Here is a 23,739-nt window from a genome sequence, read left to right as displayed (position 1 = left end):
GTGACTTTTTAGCTTACTTGAAAATAAACAAGTAAAGGAAGATGTCCCGATTTGAACTAAATTTTTTTATATAATCGAATTAAAATTGAATCGAAATCACATCGAATAGACTTAACCCTATTCATAAAAAGCTAAACCTGTCAAAAACCTACTTTAGCTGTTGAGCTGTTTTGTCTCTTTATTTTGTACTTAATTTCTAATTTAAAAGAAAGTGACAAAATAGTGTAACACTCAAAATAAGTTTGCAGATTTTATGAATAAGGGCTTTATTTTTAACGTATTTCGATGTAATGTCGATGTCATCCCAATCCAATTACACACATTCATTTTCCCGCGCAATTCACGATTTCAATGTCACGCTGGTACGTCATACTATTTCAAAAGTGAAAAGGCCCTCTTATAATAAGTAAGTACCCAAAACATTTGTATGTCTACTTTCTCTTTCTCTCAATAAATGGTTGAATGGATTTGAATAAAAATTAATATGCTTTTTTTTCTACATCCATCCTAAGCGAACACAGAAACAATATAATCCCTGAATATGATCAAGCAAAAAGATGTCTATTAACTCTCTACAATTGATCGTACTATGCCACGTCCAAAATAATAGAGATAATTATCCAAAAAAAAAACAATCACATTACCTGGAAAGTCCATGAAGAACAGCCATTTAAAAAAAAACTTACTTCAGTTAATATAGGAACATTTTATACTAAATCACACGGACATCGCCGAGGAACACAGCTAGTCTATCTCAGCAAAATATTACGAAGCCGATTGTATAGAAATTTATTATTATTTGACAAAAAAAACACAAAGTACAATAAAATAATATGTTTAGGAGGTTATCTGGGCTGTTTCGGTGGGCTACACCCATCGGTTATTCTCATGTAAACCCGTAGATATGCCGGCCATATTGTTCAATAGCTGTAGGCCAGTTTAGAGCTTATCACAAACGATTTACATTTTAACCAGTATTGCCAACAAATAATATATTATCATCAGCAGCATCATCATCATCATCATCACCTCAGCCATTATCCGTCCACTGCCGAACATAGGCCTCCCCCATAGAATAGACTACCATAAAGAATTATTAATCTTTATGGCAGTTATTATATATTATTCTTATTATATTGTTAAATTTACTATAGTTATACGTTATGTTTTTTTATATGCAATGGAAATCTGGGATAATGGATTGGTAACAATGGAGACGGGGCAGTAACGCCGTCGCCATCGGTATACGCTGGCGGGCACCGGTGGAATAGGTAGGATAGGATAGTGAGGACGAAAGCAGATTTGTTAGCCCGTCACGACCAATTTATTAGGGAATATTAGGCCTATTAGGAAATACCTGAACAGTTATTATTAACAATCACCCCCCGCCCCTCCATAGACGTATTTAAAAGGACGGAGTAGGCCGTACTTATACCTAAATAGTTTGCCGACGCCATTATGTAAGCAAAGCTTTGCAAACAGATCTGAATGAGTATATGAGCCTTTTTAAAGAGGCCAAACCCTCCTCCCCCCCCCCCTTCCCATGAAAAATAATCTTAAATAAGTTAACATATGTACTTCGCCATCCCTGACAATTATTTCGCTTCTGTATAAAATGAAAAATATCCATTTCTGCACCTTGTAAATAGCGAACTTATAGAGTACTAAAGTCGATTGCTTGGGTACCTCTGTCCCATTCGTGTTTCTACCGTGAATCAGTTGTGTTTGGATAACTGTGTTTCGGTTTGAAGGGTGGGATATGGCGAGTATTTACTGGATACAGAGGAATAACATCTGAATCCTTAGGAATGGCAATGCATGGGGCATGGCATCATGGGCGAAACAGTACACTCTGTTATGTCCATGCTACTGCTCATGTCTAAAGGCGACGGTTACCACTTTCCATCAGGTGGGCCGTCAGCTTGTTTGCCATTCTAAGTTGTATAAAAAAAAAAACAAAAGGCAATATTTTTCTTAATATTTTATTGTTAGGATTTTGTACGAATTCCGTATTGTAATTTTAAACAATGGAACCGAGGCAAATTAAACACAGGAGCCGTTTAAACACAATATATTATTAAAAAAAAAAGAAAACAATACAATATAAGAACAATATTGTAAGAATTATGTTTACATTTGGAGTGTGGCGGGCGCTGCGAGCGGCGTACGCATATTCTGCGGCGGACATTAGCAGCCCGTGTGTATGTATGTCACAGTATATACTTATAGACCGATCAATTGAATTTTTTGGCTATTTTCTATCGTTTCTTTTATTGTTTTGTATAGATAAAGACATTTCCTTTAGATACAGGAGTAAGAATACATTGAGACGTCTCTCCGTCCTCAGGATATAGTAAGAGATGAGCAAGAAGGAAGCAAATAAACCAGTACCGAAGATATTATGGTGAAACTATTTTAAAACTTATTAATTCACATACGAAGGTAAATTTTTGCGATTAGAAATATAATAATGGACAATTCTATATTGATATATGTCAGAATTAACCGATCTATTAAATTATCATTTGTTATAAACTACCAAACTTGTCATTAAAAAAAAAAATATTAACATTGACGTAGCAAAATGTGTCGGAAGATAATTCTACGCTGCCACACACAAAAAAAAAACAAGACGACATCGTTGCCTCGTTCGTTCACATGCATGCGGTAGCGTAAACATATCTATCGATTCTTCTAGCACTTATCTAGCGCAGCCTGTACTAGAATATAATGCAAAATGCCCATGTATTTAGTATTCGCCGCTCGCGCCGCCGCCCGCTCGCAGGCGTTGGCGTTCCACGCACATTCACGCTCGCTCGCGACAAACGGGTAACTCACTTGTAACATTACTGCAATCCCCAAACTATTTATTTACAAATGAATCGTCATTTGACGTCGCACAACGTATTGCTATTTTGTTACAAGTAAAATTAGGTAACCGCCTCGACAAACATACTTGCTTATGCAAAACGAATAAATACTCAAAAAATTACAAGAAAAAAATACATATAAACCTTGTTTAAAAATGTTTCTATTTCACTTTAAATATAGTATCCACTGGTGTCAATAATGTACCTGTGAAATATAGCATTCAATCGTAAAATTGTTATATTCCTGAAAGCGTATAATGTGCTACTTTAAAAGATGTTTATAGACAATCAGTATTACAAACCAATTTAGCCTTTTTGAATATCTCACATAAGCAAGTTTGTGTGTCCCATACAAGTAGCCTCAGCCCATGACGTCACCATACATTCCCGCCGCCCTCACAGCCAGACACGCCCGTCTGTAATGGCAGCGGTCACATAACAATCTACGTTACTACCACTACGCGAACGATCTCCCCTCTCAATTACCATATATAGCTACTTACTAAAATCGGTGGCACTGTTGAAACTCAGAGAGCCTTTTTTTATCATAATCACGCCAAATACAATTTAAAAAGTCAGCTATTCAACATAGAGGCGCGGACAGGGACAAGCAGCTGACAGCGAAAAGCGCGGGAAATCAGGCCACAGAGTACCACAAAACCAGAGACGTACTAAGAACGCCACAGAATAAAACGTAGCGCCTAGTCCACGCCTCACACCATACATTATCGGTGTAAAGGTCCGCCATTACAAGCACTAATGAATTAAATTTATTTTACGATTAAACCAACAGTGCCCCGTGTCACCCGATACAATATTATTTATAACTCTACCGACATATCTATAGTAACATAACTGAGACAGACAATATACAACGCATAGTCCGTGAATCCAACACATCACACTATATCTATATTCGATTCTATAATATAAACTCATATATTACAACGTCCGTACCGTTGAAGTCATTATGGAGCACACTTTAAATATTTATTTATATTAAACATATATATATATATATATAAATCTCATACACCTCATAAATATAAAAAAGACTCGACAAAGCGTGACAACTGGGCGCCAGCCGGCAACGAACAAGCGATCCCAAACAACACGTTCATAAAAAAAAGTCTTACGTATTTTATAAACTTAATACAAAAAAAAAATTATTGATTTGAATAACTCGACATACGGACATCACATAGCAACATCGTAAAAAAAAATCATACATTAGACCGTTCTACGTTAACTTCTACGATACAATAACAACTTAGGACCGGAGGTTCGCCAAAAGAACGTTCTACAAAACGAAACCGAACGAGCGGCCGCTGAGCGACCGCCGCACCACTGCAACACAGCACACTCCCGACTCGCACAGCACGCCAACCACTGCTCACATAAGGCGTCGGATGTGCGTATGACATATATATATGTATATATACACAGATCGCGGACACTAAATCGATCTTTATGTACAGTCTCTCGACGATCCGTCTCCACAGCATTACAACGAGTACACAAAGCGATAATATACGAAGTAGGTCCTCTATGAGTTGCGAGTACATTGTTGTCGGTTAACGTTAGTAATTCGTTGCTTCTTAACAACATCGAATATGATTTATATATCCCGTTAAGGCTTAATGTTTATCAGTCACATATTAAAATGTTTTATTACATTCAATCGCAGCCTCTTCGCGGCAGCCCTGTCGAAAGGTCTTTCTCGTAGCTCGCCTATTGGATATCGTCTTCGAAGACAGCCAAATGTCCAGATCAGACGACGATGAGAGTGACAGTAGAAAGGTAGTATCAGACAACGCAAACTCGTTCTATTTGCTTGTAACAGTCTTTCAAAACAGTCGAAAGTTTTCTGACTTCTAGAAGACGCGGAGGGCACAGCGTAGCGTAGGACAAGTCTCGAAGAAGCGGCTTCGCTTTTTTGGTATCGTCTACCCAGGTAGGTAGTAAATAACCGTTTGCGGTCGACTTTTTTAAGCGGACTGCGAGCCGAGCCGACGAGGCAGCTAGAGGTAGATCTCGTGGACTGGCTTCACCTCTCGATAGTCACCTTCTCAGAAGATAACGGTCAGGGTTGTTGGAACCACATTCGGCGAGCGGGCGAGGCAGCTAGAGAGGTGGTTTCCTCGTGTTCCAGCGAAGTTTAGAGGCGGGCCCCGCAGGGTGTTTCCTGGTGATCAGGCGAAGTTTCCGGATGGCGGGTGGAGGCGGGCGCGGCTAGCCGCAGGGAGCGACGCGGACGACGCGGACGACGCGGACGACGCAGGCGCGGTCAGCGGCGCAGCAGCGCGGGCAGGTCGGCGAAGGCGCAGGCGCCGAGCCCGGCGCGCGACATGCGGCGCAGCAGCTCGCGCGAGTGCGCCGCGCACGCCTCCACCGGCGACACCCACTGCATGCCCTGCGCCTCTGCGAACACCACGCCCGTTGAATCGGGACGATACCCGCCGCGGCCCACCCACCCGGGAACCCTCTACGCGTCTACAGGATTACTCTCACACGTCGCCCCGCCCCGTCCCACAGTGTTCGTAAACACTGAACAGCTAGCGACCCCAATACAAAAAACATCATTTCAGCCACTTTCCACTGCTGTCCATGGACCGACATTATAAATAAACCACAAAGTACTGTCGTGAGTTATGTGCGCCTATTACCTCCCTGCAGCAGTCTGGAGCGGTCAGTCTCCGGCAAAATTGAATCAAATCCATTTAAAAGGACTATCTTTCTCGTTTACAACTGTCTGACATATAACTAAAATCTAAACCAGAATGTGAGAAGCACAGTATTTTGACCAGTGGATTCCCTACATAATAAAAGTGAGCACTAAGAAAAAGTTTTCTATAGTAATTCATCAAAACTGTACAAATTATAACGCATGAAACCCTAGGAGACGTTCAAGTATTACAAAAGCGAGAGGGAAATTCGAGTAGCGCTTTACGTAACATTATTCTTTTTTTATTTAAACAAATAACAAGGGGATTAAAATCTCCCTAGCTGGCAACCCTTTCCATTTATATTTATTTTACAGGGAATCCCTCGTCTATATTGTACATAATTTTTATTCTGTAGACGCTGCTTCTTCATATAAATTGATGACAACGAACGAACTTTGCGCATTATACGTAAAAGTTATTATCTAGCGCCACCTACCCACCTCTATCTGTTCTCCTTTAACCAAATGTTGTCTGTAAGAGATTGTCCTAGCGATAAGACAGCCTTTTGTATCTTTATGTGTATATTTTAATCTGTACTTCATACTACTGTATTTCAGTTGAATTTGAATGCCATTGTTTATTTTTATGTTTTTGGTGCAATAAAGTGTTAAATAAATAAATAAACTTTGTATGAGAGGTCCAAATATAATTTTCATATTTAAACTATGTTTGTGGGAAAAGCTGTTCAGTTTCACGAGCACTATGGAGTTGTTTGGGTCGATACGCTGTTTTTGACTAATCCTGTACCTATACCATGCCTTATGTCTATATCTAAAGACTGTATAATAAATTTATAGATCTATAAAAAAAAACTGAAAGACACGATTTTATCTAAATGTATCCTTAAGCTTATGTAAATTTTAGGACATGTACTAAAATAGAAAGTGTTACACGACCCTGACCTTTTCTAGAGTACAGCCCGGCGTATTTGTTTTTATGTTCACTTTTTGTTGTCGAGGTATCGCCTTAGATTCAAAGGACAAAACGATACAATTATGAAAACATGCATGAACATATCATGTCAGATATATACAAGATAAAAATTTTATTAATCAATTTATATAGAATACACCAATAATCTAAAACCTTAGGATTTTATTTAAATTAAATATCGCTGAATTTAAAGATGGCATCGACTGGCAGTTTTCAGCAATTTACACTGCCATGCCATGCCACATTTTAGACTTAAACACAGCCATGCGACCAAACAGATGACTTTTAGAGTCTCTCTGGTACACCTACCGAGTATGGCCGAGTTGAGCGCCTCGCAGACGGCCTCGCGGCGGACCGGCTCCAGCTGCCAGCCTACAGGACTGTCCCATGGGTTACTGTATGCCAGCAGACTGAACGCGTCCTGGGAACATCGACAAAATCTAAATCAGCGTGGAATGTTATATAGTTAAAAAGAACGTCTTACTTCACAACGATATGTTTTATAGGTACCCAACATTGTACATATTTGAGTTTCGAACGTAGAATTACAAGTTTACTTGTGGCTTTTACCCAGCAACAAGTATTTTTTACTCAATATCGAATAAAGACAGCTTTAATAGTAACAATTAAAAAATGGGACAATACTGGAATAGATTTTAATGATTGTTAAAAAAAAGAAATATAAAAATCGGCTCAGAGTTGAAGATGTAACCCCAAAATTGTAGTCAAAACAAATTATAACGAATTGAGAACCCCCTAAGTCTTGAAGTTGCTTAAACGAATAGAAATAGAACTTTACTATTTAATAAAAACAAGATACACTGGGCCTCACACCAGGCGAACCTGTATTGTGGCCACCCGACAAAGATTAACAAGTCGCAATCTGTTATAATAAAAAGTACATACTGGAAGATTATTAATATAAAAGAAAAATAATATAAAATTGACATGATAATCAAATATTTATGATAAAGGAACAAATAAAGATAAACACTTTATATACCAAGCTGCTTGACTTAAAAATAATAGATTAATCCACTTTTAAGAAGAGAGCCGTGATCAGAGGTTCGTTTGAATCGAAGCATTTGGCGTTCCATTGTTTCTGCCTACCCTAATGGGAGACAGGCGTGACAGATATGTATGTATGTATGTAACCGTGATCAGTAGTGAGATATTAGAGTTATGATAATCAAACTCTATCTCACTTATACTTTCCTACAAAACCCACTTAGTTTGCTTTGCTTGCACGCTGTGTTCCCGTTTGAAGTTTGAACTATCAAATTACTAGACACCTACTATGACTCAAAATTGCTACGCTCATAACACAATTTTTGGTGTTGCAAGTGTTAGTTTTGCACAAACATTTATAATCAGTATACATGATTTTGAAGTTATAGCCTTTATACATTAAAAAAAAAAAACAGTGGACAATCAATAAAGGACTGTATCATAATACTGTAAAAAACAAAACAGTGTTTCAACGCCTTTAACATATTTTGAAAGATTACTTGACAATTCGGAACGGATTGCTGTAGACTTACCGAATTGACTGACTAGTTGTTTATGCTATGCTATCAACAATAAATAGTGCAGTGTCGGGGCTAGCGTTACTGACCTCCAGCATGGACTTGTGGTAGAGATCCTGCGTGAGCTTCTGGCTCATGGCGTAGAGGTCGCGGCCGAAGGCCAGCATGCGCTCGACGGAGGCGCGAGCGCCGCAGCCGTCGCCGGCCGCCGCGGCCTCCGCGCACGCCGCGCCCTCTGCCGCCTCGCACACGCACCCGCCTCCACACAACACAACACAACACGACCTCACCGCGCGCTCACAGCCAAGCGCGCCTTGTGCACGTCACCACACTAGTCCAGCTCGCTACACTGCTATTACCAAAATGGCTAGCCGAAAATGTGGCCATACATGTATATGTATACAAATTAGAGGGGTTCCTTATGTTCTCTCACCCACAAGTCTACAAATCCATATTTGTATTGTACAGTTGCTTAAACCCCACAGAACCCCAATAAAAAAACTATAGGGAGATTATATGAAAATTGTATTTAACCATTACCACTGTGCCACTCGTGTGCCTGTCGCCATGCAGCTTGCATGGCTGTGTTCAGTTTGATAAGGAAGTACAGTCCTTAGGAACAGCAACGCATGGAAGCTACAACATACATCACAGTTCCATCGATTCTTCATCTTGTTTATAGTAGTCGAATTAAAAATAAAAATCAGAAAAAGTAATATTTTTTATATTTTCACTCGATATAACTATTTTTCTACTTCCCATCGTCAAATCGCTGGCTAAATGAATAAATAAATCGTTCGTAACTAAGTCTTAGCCTCCTATATCGATAAGATTAAAAGTTTACTTTTTAAAAAAGTAATATGACATCTTTTAAAATTACCAAACAACATTGTTTATGACCACCTTTTTCTTAAAAATTCAAATATCGAACAACTGTACTTCTTACGACAATCGGTCAAGTAAGCGAGCTGAACTATTGGCGTCACGTCCGTCGACGTATTAAAGATTAGTAAACAAAAATGTAGGTACATTATAGAAAAATAAGTAAATTCTGTAGTAGAGCGGTGTAACACAACCTGCATCGTGTATTAAATGTGCGCGCGAACATAACACGCGAGTGAACGCGCCCGGACCATGCAGTTAGCCCCGTCTTGTGTACTTATAATAGATTTAATAAATAAACTTACTATAATACGCAATAATAAATAAAAAGCGATACTTTCACATCGAATACCATGCGTAGTCCCGTAACCATCCCATGTCCCCATGCACCCACCCCATCCCGACCCACGCACGCCCACGCGACCACGCCACGCACGCGGCCACCATGCCAGCAAATATTTGAAAATAAACAATATCCAAATAACCAAATTGTACTTACTACATGCTAATGTTGACGTTTTTTAACTCGATTTGTTTTATATATTAAAAATCTTGGTGAAATTTTACATAGTTCTCCCCGCCCAATTCATAAGTGATCCTATTTGGATTAGGCGGCTAAACTACCTGCATATATTTATAAATCCAAAGGTTGGCTGGAAGAGATCGCTCTTAGCGATAAGGTCGCCCATTGTTTTCTCATTGTGATTATTTCTTGTAATTATTTATAATAAGTTTACTATTGTAATCTTATGAAGGAAACAATAAAGAGTATCTATTTATCTATCAATATTTTCATACAAAATTTATTAAAATAATGTAAAACAATTATTTAAAAAAAAAATAAAGCAACAATGCTCACTTGTGTGACGCTGTCTTAATAATTACATTATTGTGGAAAATTTGGAAAATTTATTGTCTCAAATCATATATGATGCTGGGTTTTTTGTTATATACTCAGCTGTAGGATGATAATAGTTTTTTTTTGTTTTTTTTTTTATTGTAGCACGACATATGACCACACCAATCTATGTGAACACAGAGACGACATAGTACATAAATACGACCAATCGAAAAGAGAATGTTTCACTCTCATTTATATGAAACCATTATCAAGACACTATTAATAATACATACATACATACATACAATGTTATTCGTAATGCAATGCATCTAAGGTTCTTTATTCTTTATTGTACGCAAACAATTAATTTTAAATGTAATGTACAAAGGCGAATTTACCTCTAATAAGAGATTTCCAGCAAACCTTTTCATGTGAATTAAAATTAATATATTATAAATGTATTATTATTTTTTACAACATAATACGTAATTCAATATATATTATATATCATATTATGATAATAGTAAACTTCGATATAAATAAATAATATATAAAAATTTATACTATCATGCAAAAGCTTGTTATAATGTATTTTAAACCGCAATTAAATTAATTTAACGTTTGTTCATGCAAGCGAATCGCATTGTATAGATGTCGCTGTTAGAAGAGAATAACATAGTGTAATAATAAATAGTAATAGATACAAATAAACGAGTTAAAAAACGTCCAAATGTAAAATTAATAATCATACAACACACAGACTTACCTACGTCGCGTCGAGCTCACTTATTGTAACATTAAAATAATAAAACGTACTTACTACACGCCTCTCGTAGCATGACTTGTTACATGAATGTTAGTGATCATCGTGTGATGGTGATGATGATGACTGGTGATGTTATCGATGACGGATAGTACGATAAGAGAATGGCACCCATTCAGGGGCGAAAACGAGGTAAGAAGAGACCTAAGTTAGCGACTGACCTAAAATTTGATTATAAATGTTACATATAGTCGACGAGTGACTACACGAATGTTACACACACATTGTAATGTTACATTACGTTGTAATGGCGCAGGTCTGTCGTCAGCTTAAGGTAGCGCCGTATAGCATTTGGCACGACATCGAGTTAACTGATGTAAAGGCTTTTGAGGAACTGAATTGCAAAAATAAAGACAAGCGTCGATAATGTAGAATGGTAAGAATGGACTCTCAAGTCCTGTATATCAAAGGGTAAAAAATGTTGACGTGGTCGTATCAAGGGTTGTGGCTAAAACCAATTTTTTAAACAATTCTCTATGTTATGGTTTAATTATAAAATAAAAAAAAAATACTAGAGATTCGGCCCGGCTTCGCACGGGTAGATAAATTTTTCTAAAATACTATACAGCTTATGTTACTCGCTGACAATGTAGCTATGTTTAGGTGAAAGAATTTTTAAAATCGATTGACTAGTTTTTGAGTTATAGTCAATATTAGTATTGATAAGATAAACTTCATGCAAAAAACTGTACTATAAAGTTAGACACTATTTTCGAATAAAAATTATTTATTTGAAAAAAAAAGCAATAATTGAGTTTGTTGGCCATTTTTCACAAATGAAATAGTATTGTAAATTAGACGGTAGAACAATAGTAACTTTTAAATTAACTTGAATAAAATTTTTTCCTACTAAATTTTCAGTAATTTCATAATCCATACAATTTTTTTCAAACATAAATGAGTACCTTCTTCTCTTCCAAATCTTATTTATTTTCTCTTCCCTTTAATCAACTAACGCACGTTTATGTTAAATTTTTACAAGAAACAATTCAGTGTCTATTTTACAACCATTAAATAATATGACGCCAAATGAAATGGTAAATGATCAAATTGTAATACGCCACTGAGGCAGTTATGGTACTCCATGTATGTCGTCACCTTTAGACCGATTTCTTGTCATAGTAAGGTACTCTGATAATGAGAAAGTTCTTAAATAAACTGTATGGCAGTGATAACCGGCATCCATTTCAATTATCTACTAACCCCAGGTACGACCCTGTGTGAAAGATATACAGCGACCGTAGAGACGAGGCACGACACAGAGATGCATGTTGGCATGATGGAGGAGCGAGGGGGATGTGGGATGTGGGATGCGGATAGCGGTATGTATGGGGCGCAAGGTACCCACCGGCGCGGTACTGGGCCATGAGCGCGGCGACGCTCGCCGTCACCCCGGGCATGCCCTTCAGCGGCAGCTGCTCCGAACCTACAACCACGCGCTCGTCATCCCGCCGCCGGACGACCGCTGCCGGACACCGGACGTCCGGCTCCTGACATCGGGTGCCGGACATCCGCCCACTTATGTCATCGGACGCCGGACGTTCGATTTCTGACATCAGACACCGAACGTACGAGATCTGACATCGAACATCAGGCGTTCAATTTCTTATTTCCAACTCCGGATGTCCGACTCCGGACGCCGGACGTCCGGCTGCGAACCGGCGGCGCGAGCGATAATCGCAAGCGATTCAGATGCATTGTTAGCCAAAAGCGAATTACGGGCCCATTTACATTACTATGTGTACCTTATTTCAGAGAATAGTATAGCATTAGCGATATAACAGCTTTGATTTCACGTTTCACGTCGTGTACACTACATAAAAATATCATTTCTAGGAGTCACTGATCTATTAAATTAATAAATCAAAAACTAAGTTGTTTCGGACCGATTAACTTAATGAAAGATTAAAAAAAATGCTTTCCGACAGGTTTCGAACCAGTTTTCTCAGAAATCCGCGCCAATAGCGTTTCCAATTACACCATGGTGAAAATAGGACCAAGTGGCATTCCAATAGCATTAATTTCCCCACTATTCCGCTAATTATATGGGTTTTAAATCGTTTCCAACACATACAAACTCGCAAGAGTGAAACATTTACTGGAAAAATAATACAAAATTTATTTTTTACTTATTCCACTTTAGCCATGTAATTTAGAAACATCTATGAATAGCGCTTGTTTAAATATTTTACATGCATACAGTTGGCAGAACTAAACCAACTTAGACATTACGTTAACATCTTTTTTCACCAAAAGTATCTATGTAAATGGACCAGCAGGCCACTGTCTGTCGCTGTGTAACGCGAGCACGCGACGCCGTGTGTGTACGCGTGCTACCACGTGGACAGAGCGACAGAGACGTGCGTTAGCGACGAGACAAAATAAAAACGCGACTATGTGCAGATGTGTGGATGCTGTCTAATGCGGTGGTTACAGGAGCGGTGGACGAAGAAGCGACCTCTCTACCACACATGCACCCTCGTGTTAGTATTGCTCCCTGCAATATAGTGGAAACCGGACTAGCACTCCAGAGGAAACCACCAATTCGACCGCAGTTCATATTTGTTCTTCGAATTGGTTTTTTTTTAATTTTGTAACGTTTTTTATCGTTTTACGATTAATAACAAATATCAACAATTACATATGACAATTTACTTAATTTACAAACAGTTTTATACTGTCTATAATTATAGTTTTATTATATATATATATATATATATATATATATATATATATATATACACATATACATATACATAATTTTTTTAATTTCTTTTCAGATAGCTGCATTTAGTCACTGCAATACTTCCATGCATTAGAATAATGTCTAAAATGAAATAAAAATAGTGTGTTTAGATTTCCACAATATCGCTCGCATGTAATTAGAACAAGAAAGTCCGGTCAACATTTTATAAATGAACTCATTTGGACTTCATTTCGCGCCGTTGTTATTTACTTAGCAACTAACTTTCTGACCAATCTCCCTGAACAACCAGGGATGGGATGGCTTTGTTATAACGTCCCACTAACTATTTTATATATTATATTCAAATATATACAAATTCAACAATGTTAATATATCAGATATATTATTACGTGCATGCAAAACTAAAATGCAAAGAGCAAATAAATAATAATGGTCAGATATGAGATTACTAAATTATATCATCAAATATTATGGATGATGTGGGGTGCAAATTATAGTATAATAACGATTGAACCGAACGAAACAATAATACGATAATAGCGTAACGAGGCACGATAAATTATTAGGCACATGTTTAATTACATACATTAAAATAATATTATAATCATAATTTCTATTCAATATAATATAATATTTTTTATAATATCATATAATAACACGATATGGCTATATAATCCACGTCAATCATTGTATGGGTGGTCTCGTTTCATATCAAACATACACATTTCATAATTAAGTGCTCTAATATTGTTTATTTATATGTATGAAATAATATTCCCTATATGTAGTATAAGCAGGAATCGAACCTGCGATTCGCAAAACTCCAACTGTTCTGAGCATCCATTATGTGCATCTACTATATTACTATTTATAATAAACTTATATATATATATATATATATATATATATATATATATATATATATATATATATATATATATATATATATATATATATATATATATATATATATATATATATATAGAGACTCCAGCTCAGTATAGTTATATTTTGTATTATTGATTACATAGTTAATCAATCGCTCTAACCCTCTACAAGTTAGCAGCGATGTCATCGAGCAAAAAATATATATATATATATATATATATATATATATATATATATATATATATATATATATATATATATATATATATATATATATATATATATATATATATATATATATATATATATATATATATATACACACCTTCACAATATTCTTGACACTAAACTTCTAAAAGAAACCAACGTGATATTATATTTATAATGCGCCTGCGCGGTACCTGTGTGCAGATGCGCGTGCGCGTGCTCGCCGTTGTGCGGCGGCGTCATGTCCACGTCCCGCGACCGCTCCTCCTCCTCCTCCTCCGCGGCCGCCGCCGTGCACTCCCCGCCCACGCCCTCTTCCCTCACGCCTGCAACGCAACGGCACGCACACGTTTTTATAGAAACACTTGTATCACAAATTGACACTCATTGATCGCTCAGAAAATCGTTATTTCCCTCCCACAGATTACTCGTATATGTTATCGATTGGTTACTCGTTTCTTTGTTTTAACAAGAGAAACATATCCACGTTTTCACATCATGGAAATTTCGTACACTACAGCATGCAACGTCTCGAAAATAATCAAACATTGTTTACAAGAACACACGTAAGTGGACCAGTAAGTAATATAACAAATGTGTTTAAGCACTTACCATTGGTGTGCGGGAGTACGTCCTGTCCGTTGGCGGCGCACATGTGCGCGTGCGCGTGTGCATGCGCGTGCGCGTGCGCGTGCGGGTGCGAGGTGTGCGAGATGACGGACGTGGCGACGCCGTTGCTGGCCGCCCCGCACGCCTTGTCCCCGCACGCCTGCTGATAACGTACACTATTAGGCTAGCGACACATTCCGCATCTCTTCGGCAACCAAAGACCGCCCGTCCAACAAAGCACAATATCTGCAGTTACATGATTGACTACAATCGACGCAGATTGCAGTAATGGTCACGTACAGTGCGGTTTCAGAGAAATTTTCTCTCACGAACGCTCAGACTGTGAAATGAGTTCCCTACCGAGGTAAATCCTAAACTCTAGAGACTACAATATGGGGTTCTTTAAAAAGGGTATATTAAAGTTTCATCACGATCGGCAACGTACACATGACATCCCTGATGTTGCAGGCGTCCATAGTGACCGTTTACCATCAGACGGGCTGTATGTTTATTTGCCAACTTTGTGGTATAAGAAAAAAAAGATCGTCCGCTAAATGTATGCACATCACATAAGAAAAAATAATGAATCGTTGCCAAACTACAACCAATAGAAGATAATCGCGCCAAAGATCGAACAGATACCGGGCGCAAGCGTTTCGCGACGTTACGTCGATGATTATCTGCATCATGCTCTCATCATATTAGCTCCTAACTGTCCAAAGCTGAACATAAACCTCTCCTTTGGGAATTTTGCCAATAGTTGCCATGCTTGGCAGGCGGGCTGGCAACCACAGTCGGATCTTTGGAGATATTTTAAGAAGGACACTGCTGCCCATCTTTCACCCTCCCTTAGCCCACAGGAAAGGAAGGGTTGGCCTATTGCATGCTATTTTCACTGAGTATGTATATACATATCAATTGGTTACCTCCGAGTCGGTGCCGTTGACCATCTCGACGAACTGGCGGCACTTGAGCAGGAACAGCAGGTTGTGGTCGCGCTCCAGCAGTCCCGGGTACAACCGCCGCGTCAGCTCGATCGCCTCGCCGATACGACCCGACAGTACCAGTTTTGACACCTCTGCGGATACAAAAAGGTATCGTTTCATTATTAACTCTACAGTTGGGGGAATAAGGGATCATCAACTGTTCCTTAAAAAGTGCGATCTCAATAATCCTAACATCATCATCATTCCAGCCATTATCCGTTCACTGCTCGACAAAGGCTTCTTACCAGAGGGAGACATTGCAGAAAAGTCGTTTGCTTGGACACCTCTGTCCCATTCGTATTTCAACCGTGAAGCAGTTATGTTTGCATGGCTGTGTTTCGGTTTCAAGGGATATGGCAGTGAATTTACAGGGTACAGAGGAAAAACACCTAAGTCCTCAGGAATGACAACGCGTGGGGGGTATCATGGGCGAAACAGTATACTCTGTTATGTCCGAGGTACTGCTCATGTCTATAGCCGATGTTTACCACTTTCCATCAGGTGGGCCGTCAGCCTGTTTGCCATTCTAAGTTGCATAAAAAAAGTTCAAAGTTTATAACGACAACATATAGTTAGATAAACTCACTCTGTCTGTTTTTAATGGATGCTATATCCTCGTCTATAGGTTGTCCGGTAGCGCGTGAGAACGCTTGTGCTGTACTGCAGTAGCCATGATGCACTAGGTATGTTGACACCATTCTGGAAAACCATGATTTAGAAAATATTTAAAAAATACTCATACACTACACATACTGGGATAAAGCGATTGTTAGCGTGGGGTTTGATAGCCCCCTTGCTAGCAGTGCAGCCTCCTATCAGGTCGACCTCCATGTGGTTTCCCCTGAAAACCATTGTGAATAATTCTTGTTTAATTCGTTATTGATTATCTGACCTGCCTTTTCAATCTCACCTATCATCAATCACTGGTGCCCGCCAGTGTACATCAATAGTGCAGGTGCAGTTACCATTTCATTATCACCCATTAAAAAAAAACCACCGCACATACTGCACACTCGTAACCTGGCCCATGGATACAAATAAATCTAAAGCTCGACTCCACACTATATATTTAGTGAGCGAGATATTTACCATTATATCTTTGTAACAGCACCAAAACCTGAGGAGATCGCAAAGATAATCATGGTATATATTTCGACTCGATTCTGACAGAGTAAAACATGGTGGTCAACGGGGAGCAGCCTGCAGCAAAGCACCGACCTGTGCAGCACCTGCTGCCACTCGCCCTGGCCGTCGGGCAGCGGGAACTCGTCGATGGCGAGGCGGGTGCGGGCGCGCAGCTCGCGCAGCATGTCCTCGATGTCGAACAGGAACGGCTGCTGCCCGAAGTTCGCGTCCACCACCTCGCCCGGTGTCTGCAGCCCCACGGTCGGATATAGATTGGGCTGTCGAACATAACGGTACCATCGATTAGTGAACAAACAGGGAGACACCAACTGGGTAAATACCATGAGGCACTAAATGAGTTACCATGGTTATTTGCCATAAGCGGCGACAAATATTTACTTTTGCTCTTAGCAGCAGAACAAAATTCTTAAAAAATTATATTCATATTTTTTTTATACAACTTATTCATTCTTACAACACCCACAAGACAGGAAGGGGTAACCTATTCTATAAAATAGCGTGACATAAAGGCGTAGTAGATGCGTGGAGCATGCACGCATGCATGCATCATACCGGCAGCCCCCTGAAGGCGATGCCCAAATGGTGTCCGTTCTTTGTGTAGAAGCATGTGTTGTCGACCAGGTTGACGCCGCAGCCGATCACGTCGCCGGTGGTGAAAGTTGGCCCGTACGGCTGCCCGGTGCCCGACGAGCAGAACGAGTTGCCGTCGTCGCCGTGATACCCGTACGAGTGTTTGTCCCAACCTGAAGATAGACACACCATTAACAACCCATTACCAGGCCCGGGTCTTACCCTTTAAGGATACTCTCACCTGATACTAACAATACTGGCTAAGCAGCTTGGTAAATATTTGTAATAACATGCAAACACCACATCAGGCTGGTCTTAAGTCGCCAATTTAACGTGACAGAATAGCAATATATAAAAAATGTTATGCATCTGTTCGATCGTATACAAATCCTAAACGCACTGTATGAGTTTTGTTTTAAAAGGATGAATATACTCTGGAACGCGCTTCCTGATACCATTAAGAGACTACCGACTAAACCGTCTTTCATAAAAAACGTTATTGCTAACTTGTTTACTTTATCCGAGCAGTAAATGCTTTATATTATTCTCAATTTCGTGTATAATATAGTATATGTCATATATGTGTAAGTATATTTGTTATTCATATATATTTATTCGTGTATATATGTAATTTTAGTATGTATGTATATCAATAATTACTAGTAACGCATTCCAGTATTCTGACACTTCCCTATGGTTGACTGGGAGAGAATGCTTTTAGCATTAAGTCCGCCATGTATATATATATATGTACTAATGAATAAATAAATAAAATAATAATAGACAACCCTGCCTTCACTGATAATGGTTTACGATGGCGCAGTACCAGTGATGATAAGTTTGAGTGATGTCAGTTAAACTATCCTGACGAACTCAGAACGAGGCTTAGATCAGACTCAGATATCACGAGGCCAGATATGGATTGCTTCCAAAATTGTTTCCTCAAGTTGATCAAAAATTAAACATTCTCCATATTCTGACCTTTTAGAATAACACGCCCAACGGCCTGCTTACGAGGGTAATCTACTAAAACTAGTGCTCCCTAAGTGCTTTAAACTCACCTGGCAGACGATTCATATTAACTCCGTGAGCGGAGAGTCCGATGCCCATGTAGCCGTCGCGACCCTTGGACACAATGCGGACCTCGAAGTAGTAGAGGCCGCACGCGGCCGGTATGGGGTGCGTCGCGCGGACGCTCGCCGCGTCCTTGTGTGTCTTGCCATGACCTGCAAGGTGAAATATGCATCATTAAAAATAAATCTATGCAGCTGAACAAACAAACGAACAAACTGACAGTTTACCTAATAGAAAGTGGCAACCGTCACCTATAGACATGAACAGTACAGTGGACATCATAGAATACATATTATACATATCATTATCGCATCAGCCTTTAACTGTCCACTGCTGAACATAACCCTCCTCCTTGGGGAGTTTTGCCAATAGTTGCCATGCTTGGCAGGCGGATAGGCAACCGCAGTCAGGCTTTAGAAATGTCTTAAGAGAGACGCTGCTGCCCATCCCTCAACCTCCCTTATACGGCTTTTACGACGCTCAAGAGAAAGGAAGGTGGTAGCCTATTCTATGCCGGGACCACACGGCGTTACTAGAATATTATACACATACAGATCTGTAATCTTAGATTGGGTATTTTGCTACATTCCAACGATTATTGCATTGTGACAAACCTAACACGCGACTTCTACATCTGTATAATGTTTTATATATATATATATATATATATATATATATATATATATATATATATATATATATATATATATATATATATATATATATATATATATATATATATATAACAATCTTGCCGTGTCGTTTCTTTATCCTCACTTTATCTCGCCTCACCGGTAACTACGCAAACGCTGAATCGAGCTGACTTTTGTGGAAAATCTGGAAAATCTTCCTGTGATAAATTGCGTACATTTTGCCGGGAGCATACAGCAGAAGCATTTGTAATGAGCGGACCGACCACATTTATTTTTGACGTTCATAAAAGCATCGGCAAATCAATGAAACTATAAAGTACTCGTATAAGTTCAAGAATACTGTGATTGATTGTAGCTCGATAACTTTTTATTTTCTTTCTTTTTTTTATAAATACGACGTTTGTGATAGTCATTTTATCTATTCATATTTTTTTTTGTTATAAACTAAATATTATTAATATTTTTCAAATATAAAAAAGCAACAGCTGTTTCCTGCCGTTCTTCTTAGCTGAAGTTTCATTCCGAACCAGGCGGTAGTTTAAAAAAAAATTACTTAAAAAAAATGCTTATTATTAAGTTTATTTGAATAAAAAATATTTATAATTATTAATTAATTATTAAGATATTGACAAATGTTTATGACCACAATATCAACACTGTAATTTAGGGGGAAAGGGATTGTTAGTAATGGAGACTGAGAATCCCATTGCTAGCAATATACCCAACCAGGTCGACCTTCGCGCGATTCTCCCTGGAAACTATCATGGTTAATTCCTGATGAATTCATCATGATGGGTTAACTGGCCTGTTTTCATTCTCATCTATCACCCTTCACTGGTGCTCCGCCAGCGTATACCGTTAGCGCAGGCGGGGTTAGCATACCATTTTCACCCATCAAAAAAAAAAAACACTAATTTTTTTGTTATACACGTGTTATAAACATTGTTTTAGCCGTGAGTCAGTATTGTCTTTTGTTGTATAGAATAAACAAACAGCGACACGGAAATGGATGCATCGTATGATTATCCATGCATATAAAACAGGCGAGCTATGACATAAATAAATGATAATACTTCATGAGACGCGTAACTGTTGTTGCGAACCAGAGATCTTAGATTTTTTCTACGCATAAATATGTATAAAATATTGATTTGTCAATAACTAGCAACGCATCACGGCTTTGCACGGATGCAATTTATTACAAAACATTGAATTTACCTTCTCATACAAAATTAATTAGGATGTATTCTACATACAGACTTCCCGTAAAAAATGTATAACAGTAAATCCCGTATCAAAGTCCATTGTGTGGTTTAGAAGTAAGCAGAGATAGACAGACGCTGTCAGCAACTTTTATTTATACTATTTAGACAAGACGAAAAAGAAAATTTTACCCAATTTCTTGCTATCATAGCGAACTAATTAACAGATTTCGTTGATTTGGAATTAAATTCCACAGGAAGGGTGGGCAATAAATAGTTTGAAAAATATTACACTGTAGCAATGAACTTTTACTTCTAAAAAAAGAGGTTTTTCAATTAATATATTTTTTTTTTAACAATTTTGATCCACGCTCACGAAAACATTGTTATTCGCACATATTATTTTATATTCGTAATTTATAAGAAAATAATTATGTAAGGTATCCCTGACAATGACCTTAGAGCGACGGAGCTAGTGTAAAATCAGATGTATGACCTTCCTTGGGATACGAGCACGACCGGAGCGACATTGCGTCGACACTGCGTCTCGTCTCCGCCCGCAGCGTACCGCACTCACGGCGCATACTACACGCAACCATCATTTCAATACGATAAGTACGAAAAACATCTTATCCGTGGATTAATATTTCTTTTTATATCATCTGAGAAATATTTTGAACAGAAGTCGTTTGCTTGGGCGCCTCTGTCCCATTCGTGTTTCTACCGTGAAACATTTGTGTTTGCATGGCTCTGTTTCGGTTTGAAGGGTGAAAGGCTGGAGTGCAAGTAATTTAAAAACCTATCAACAAAATTAAAACAGTACTAACTCTTATCCGCGACTTCGTCCGTGAGACCGGGGTATAGATAGATAGATAGATACTCTTTATTGTTTCCTCCAAAAGATGACAATAGTAAACTTATTATAAATATAAATAATTATAAGAAATAATCACAATGAGAAAACAATGGGTGACCTTATCGCTAAGAGCAATCTCTTCCAGGCAACCTTTGGATGGAGAGTAGTAATTATAAACAATTATATTTACTGACAGTTATAAAAAATAGCAAATATTCTTCTCCCGCCCATATAGTACATGTACACTAAATTTCATAATAATTGGTTAATCCGTTAAGGCGCTATAAAGTAACAAACAACTTTCACATTTAAAATATTAGAAAGGATACTTTAACTGTTACCATCTTGTAAAGGTTTTCTTTTATAAATAAAAGACAGACTTCAAAGGTAATAAAGCTAATATGGAACCAACATGGGAGTTAACTCTGTCGAATACAAAAAGAGTTGCCAAAATCAGTTCAGAAATTAAGCGAAGATATCGCGTAACATAACGACAAATACTAAAGGTAAATTTGGAATCTCCATTGGAAGTAGCAGAAAATTAAAATAACACTCTTTGACACTATGAGCAGGCTGAATACCTTGAACAGTTTAACAGAATAGTCGCAGAAACATGATAAATCACTTATTTAATTTCAGTGGTACAAGATGAAGGAGTGTGCCAAAAAATTGATTTACGTCATTACACTATATTATACTGCAGAGATACATTTATATTATATATAGATATATAACAGGCCTGAGACAGTAAATCAATCGCAAAGAATCTTTTTTTTTTTATACAACTTAGAATGGCAAGCAAGCTGACGGCCCATCTGATGGAAAATGGTAACGGTCGCCTATAGACATGAGCAGTACCATGTCATAACAGAGTATACTGTTTCGCCCATGATACCCCCCCTGCGTTGCCATTCCTGAGGACTCAGGTGTTATTTCTCTGTATTCTGTAAATTCACGCCATATCCCACCCTTCAAACCGAAACAGAGCCATGCAATTTTATCAAATTACAATTCAATGTACTAATGAAATTATGTATACAGCTTTGTTGTAATTACTCTATATCATTTTCCCCATAATACTAAAGGGGGTTGGGACTATGGCCCCTTAACACAGGTTATTATATTAACCTATTTAGGAGCCCAGTTCTAAAAGCATAATTATTGTACCTTTATAAAACTATAATATTAATATTAGTTAAGAAATTACAGTTATGTTTTAAACGAATAAATCTCATTCCATTTCAATTTAAAATGCATAATTCTACTCTATTTGTCCCTTCAGTGTCATCGAATTATAATTTTTCGTTCCTTTGACGAGCTAGCAACAACTTTAATATTCTCTCTAAAACCTTCAATATCGACTTATTTTCGAAAAATATAACGACAGCGAGAGACCAACTGAGCAAGCAATTTTTTATTAATAGACTGTTTGAAGTTGTATTATATTGGTGAGAAGGCCACACTTTAGTCAAGTATTTCCATTTAGTTTTCGTTTTATTTTTCATTCATTTTATATTTTGTTTATTCCTATTTCTGTTGCATCATGTGCATTAATACTAATCTAAATAGATTAACAAATCTAATCTCATAAATAACAAAATTGTTACTATTTTTAAGAACCTATTTGTTGGGGTACGCGCCGCGGTATTAGACAGCCCAAAAAATCCCCAAAATGAAACACAACATACGAGAATGAGTATAATGTAAAAAAAAAATTATTACAGTACTAAATATTTCAAATCTACAATGCTAGAACCTGACTTCCAGGGAATTAAATTGTAGCGTGTTTCAGAACAGAGCGCCATCTAGTATCAACGTTAGAATTAAAACAAAATAACAATAATTGTATCTCCGCACAAATCATTAAGTAAATCTAAATAAACCCTTTGTAAAGTACAAATACAAAATATATATAAAAGTGTACAAACAATCAATTTATAAATAGTGGCGCTCTCAACACTATTAGTAACTATGTTTGTAATGCTAGACTATTTCGATTTACACTAATACAGCCCTGATTTTCCCGTAAATAAATAAATAAATAAATCCTCAGACTCTGAGCACAACATAGGGTTATAGTTTCGGTCAAGACAGATCAAACAAGCTTAAAGTTGACGGATTTATCATGCGTAGTTCACGAGTTGCTATTACCATACCATATCCCGTTTCAATTTGAGACTAGCTCGATGTTACCATATTATTGTATGATTGTAATTTGCTATAATATAGTTTGTCACCGA

The 23,739-nt window shown here is 37.9% G+C and overlaps 1 protein-coding gene across 5 annotated transcripts in view; it reads right to left on the bottom strand.

Annotated features, from left to right (window-relative positions):
* Positions 1 to 2,055: 2,055 nt before the first annotated feature.
* LOC113521777 (ran-binding protein 9) overlaps positions 2,056 to 23,739 on the bottom strand; it is a 57,030-nt gene continuing 35,346 nt past the window's right edge. For 2 of the 5 annotated variants that reach the window (XM_052899932.1, XM_052899935.1), the window contains 12 exons: positions 18,776 to 18,940; positions 17,697 to 17,887; positions 17,217 to 17,401; positions 16,585 to 16,697; positions 15,939 to 16,090; positions 15,016 to 15,175; positions 14,598 to 14,729; positions 11,950 to 12,027; positions 8,145 to 8,314; positions 6,839 to 6,950; positions 6,499 to 6,561; positions 2,056 to 5,291 (listed from right to left, as the gene is read on the bottom strand). In XM_052899932.1, coding sequence (XP_052755892.1) covers positions 5,158 to 5,291; positions 6,499 to 6,561; positions 6,839 to 6,950; positions 8,145 to 8,314; positions 11,950 to 12,027; positions 14,598 to 14,729; positions 15,016 to 15,175; positions 15,939 to 16,090; positions 16,585 to 16,697; positions 17,217 to 17,401; positions 17,697 to 17,887; positions 18,776 to 18,940 — 1,655 coding nt within the window. In that variant the 3' untranslated portion in view covers positions 2,056 to 5,157. The remainder of the gene's footprint in view (positions 5,292 to 6,498; positions 6,562 to 6,838; positions 6,951 to 8,144; positions 8,315 to 11,949; positions 12,028 to 14,597; positions 14,730 to 15,015; positions 15,176 to 15,938; positions 16,091 to 16,584; positions 16,698 to 17,216; positions 17,402 to 17,696; positions 17,888 to 18,775; positions 18,941 to 23,739) is intronic. The other 3 variants (XM_052899933.1, XM_052899934.1, XM_052899936.1) reach the window with 3 other exon arrangements.

This window comes from Galleria mellonella, unplaced genomic scaffold (assembly GCF_026898425.1).
Source record: "Galleria mellonella isolate WM207_F2 unplaced genomic scaffold, CSIRO_AGI_GalMel_v1 utg63, whole genome shotgun sequence".
In the NCBI taxonomy this organism is placed as follows: Eukaryota; Metazoa; Arthropoda; class Insecta; order Lepidoptera; family Pyralidae; genus Galleria; species Galleria mellonella.
Note: the sequence above shows the minus strand (reverse complement) of the source record. Positions and strands in the feature narration are given on the sequence as shown.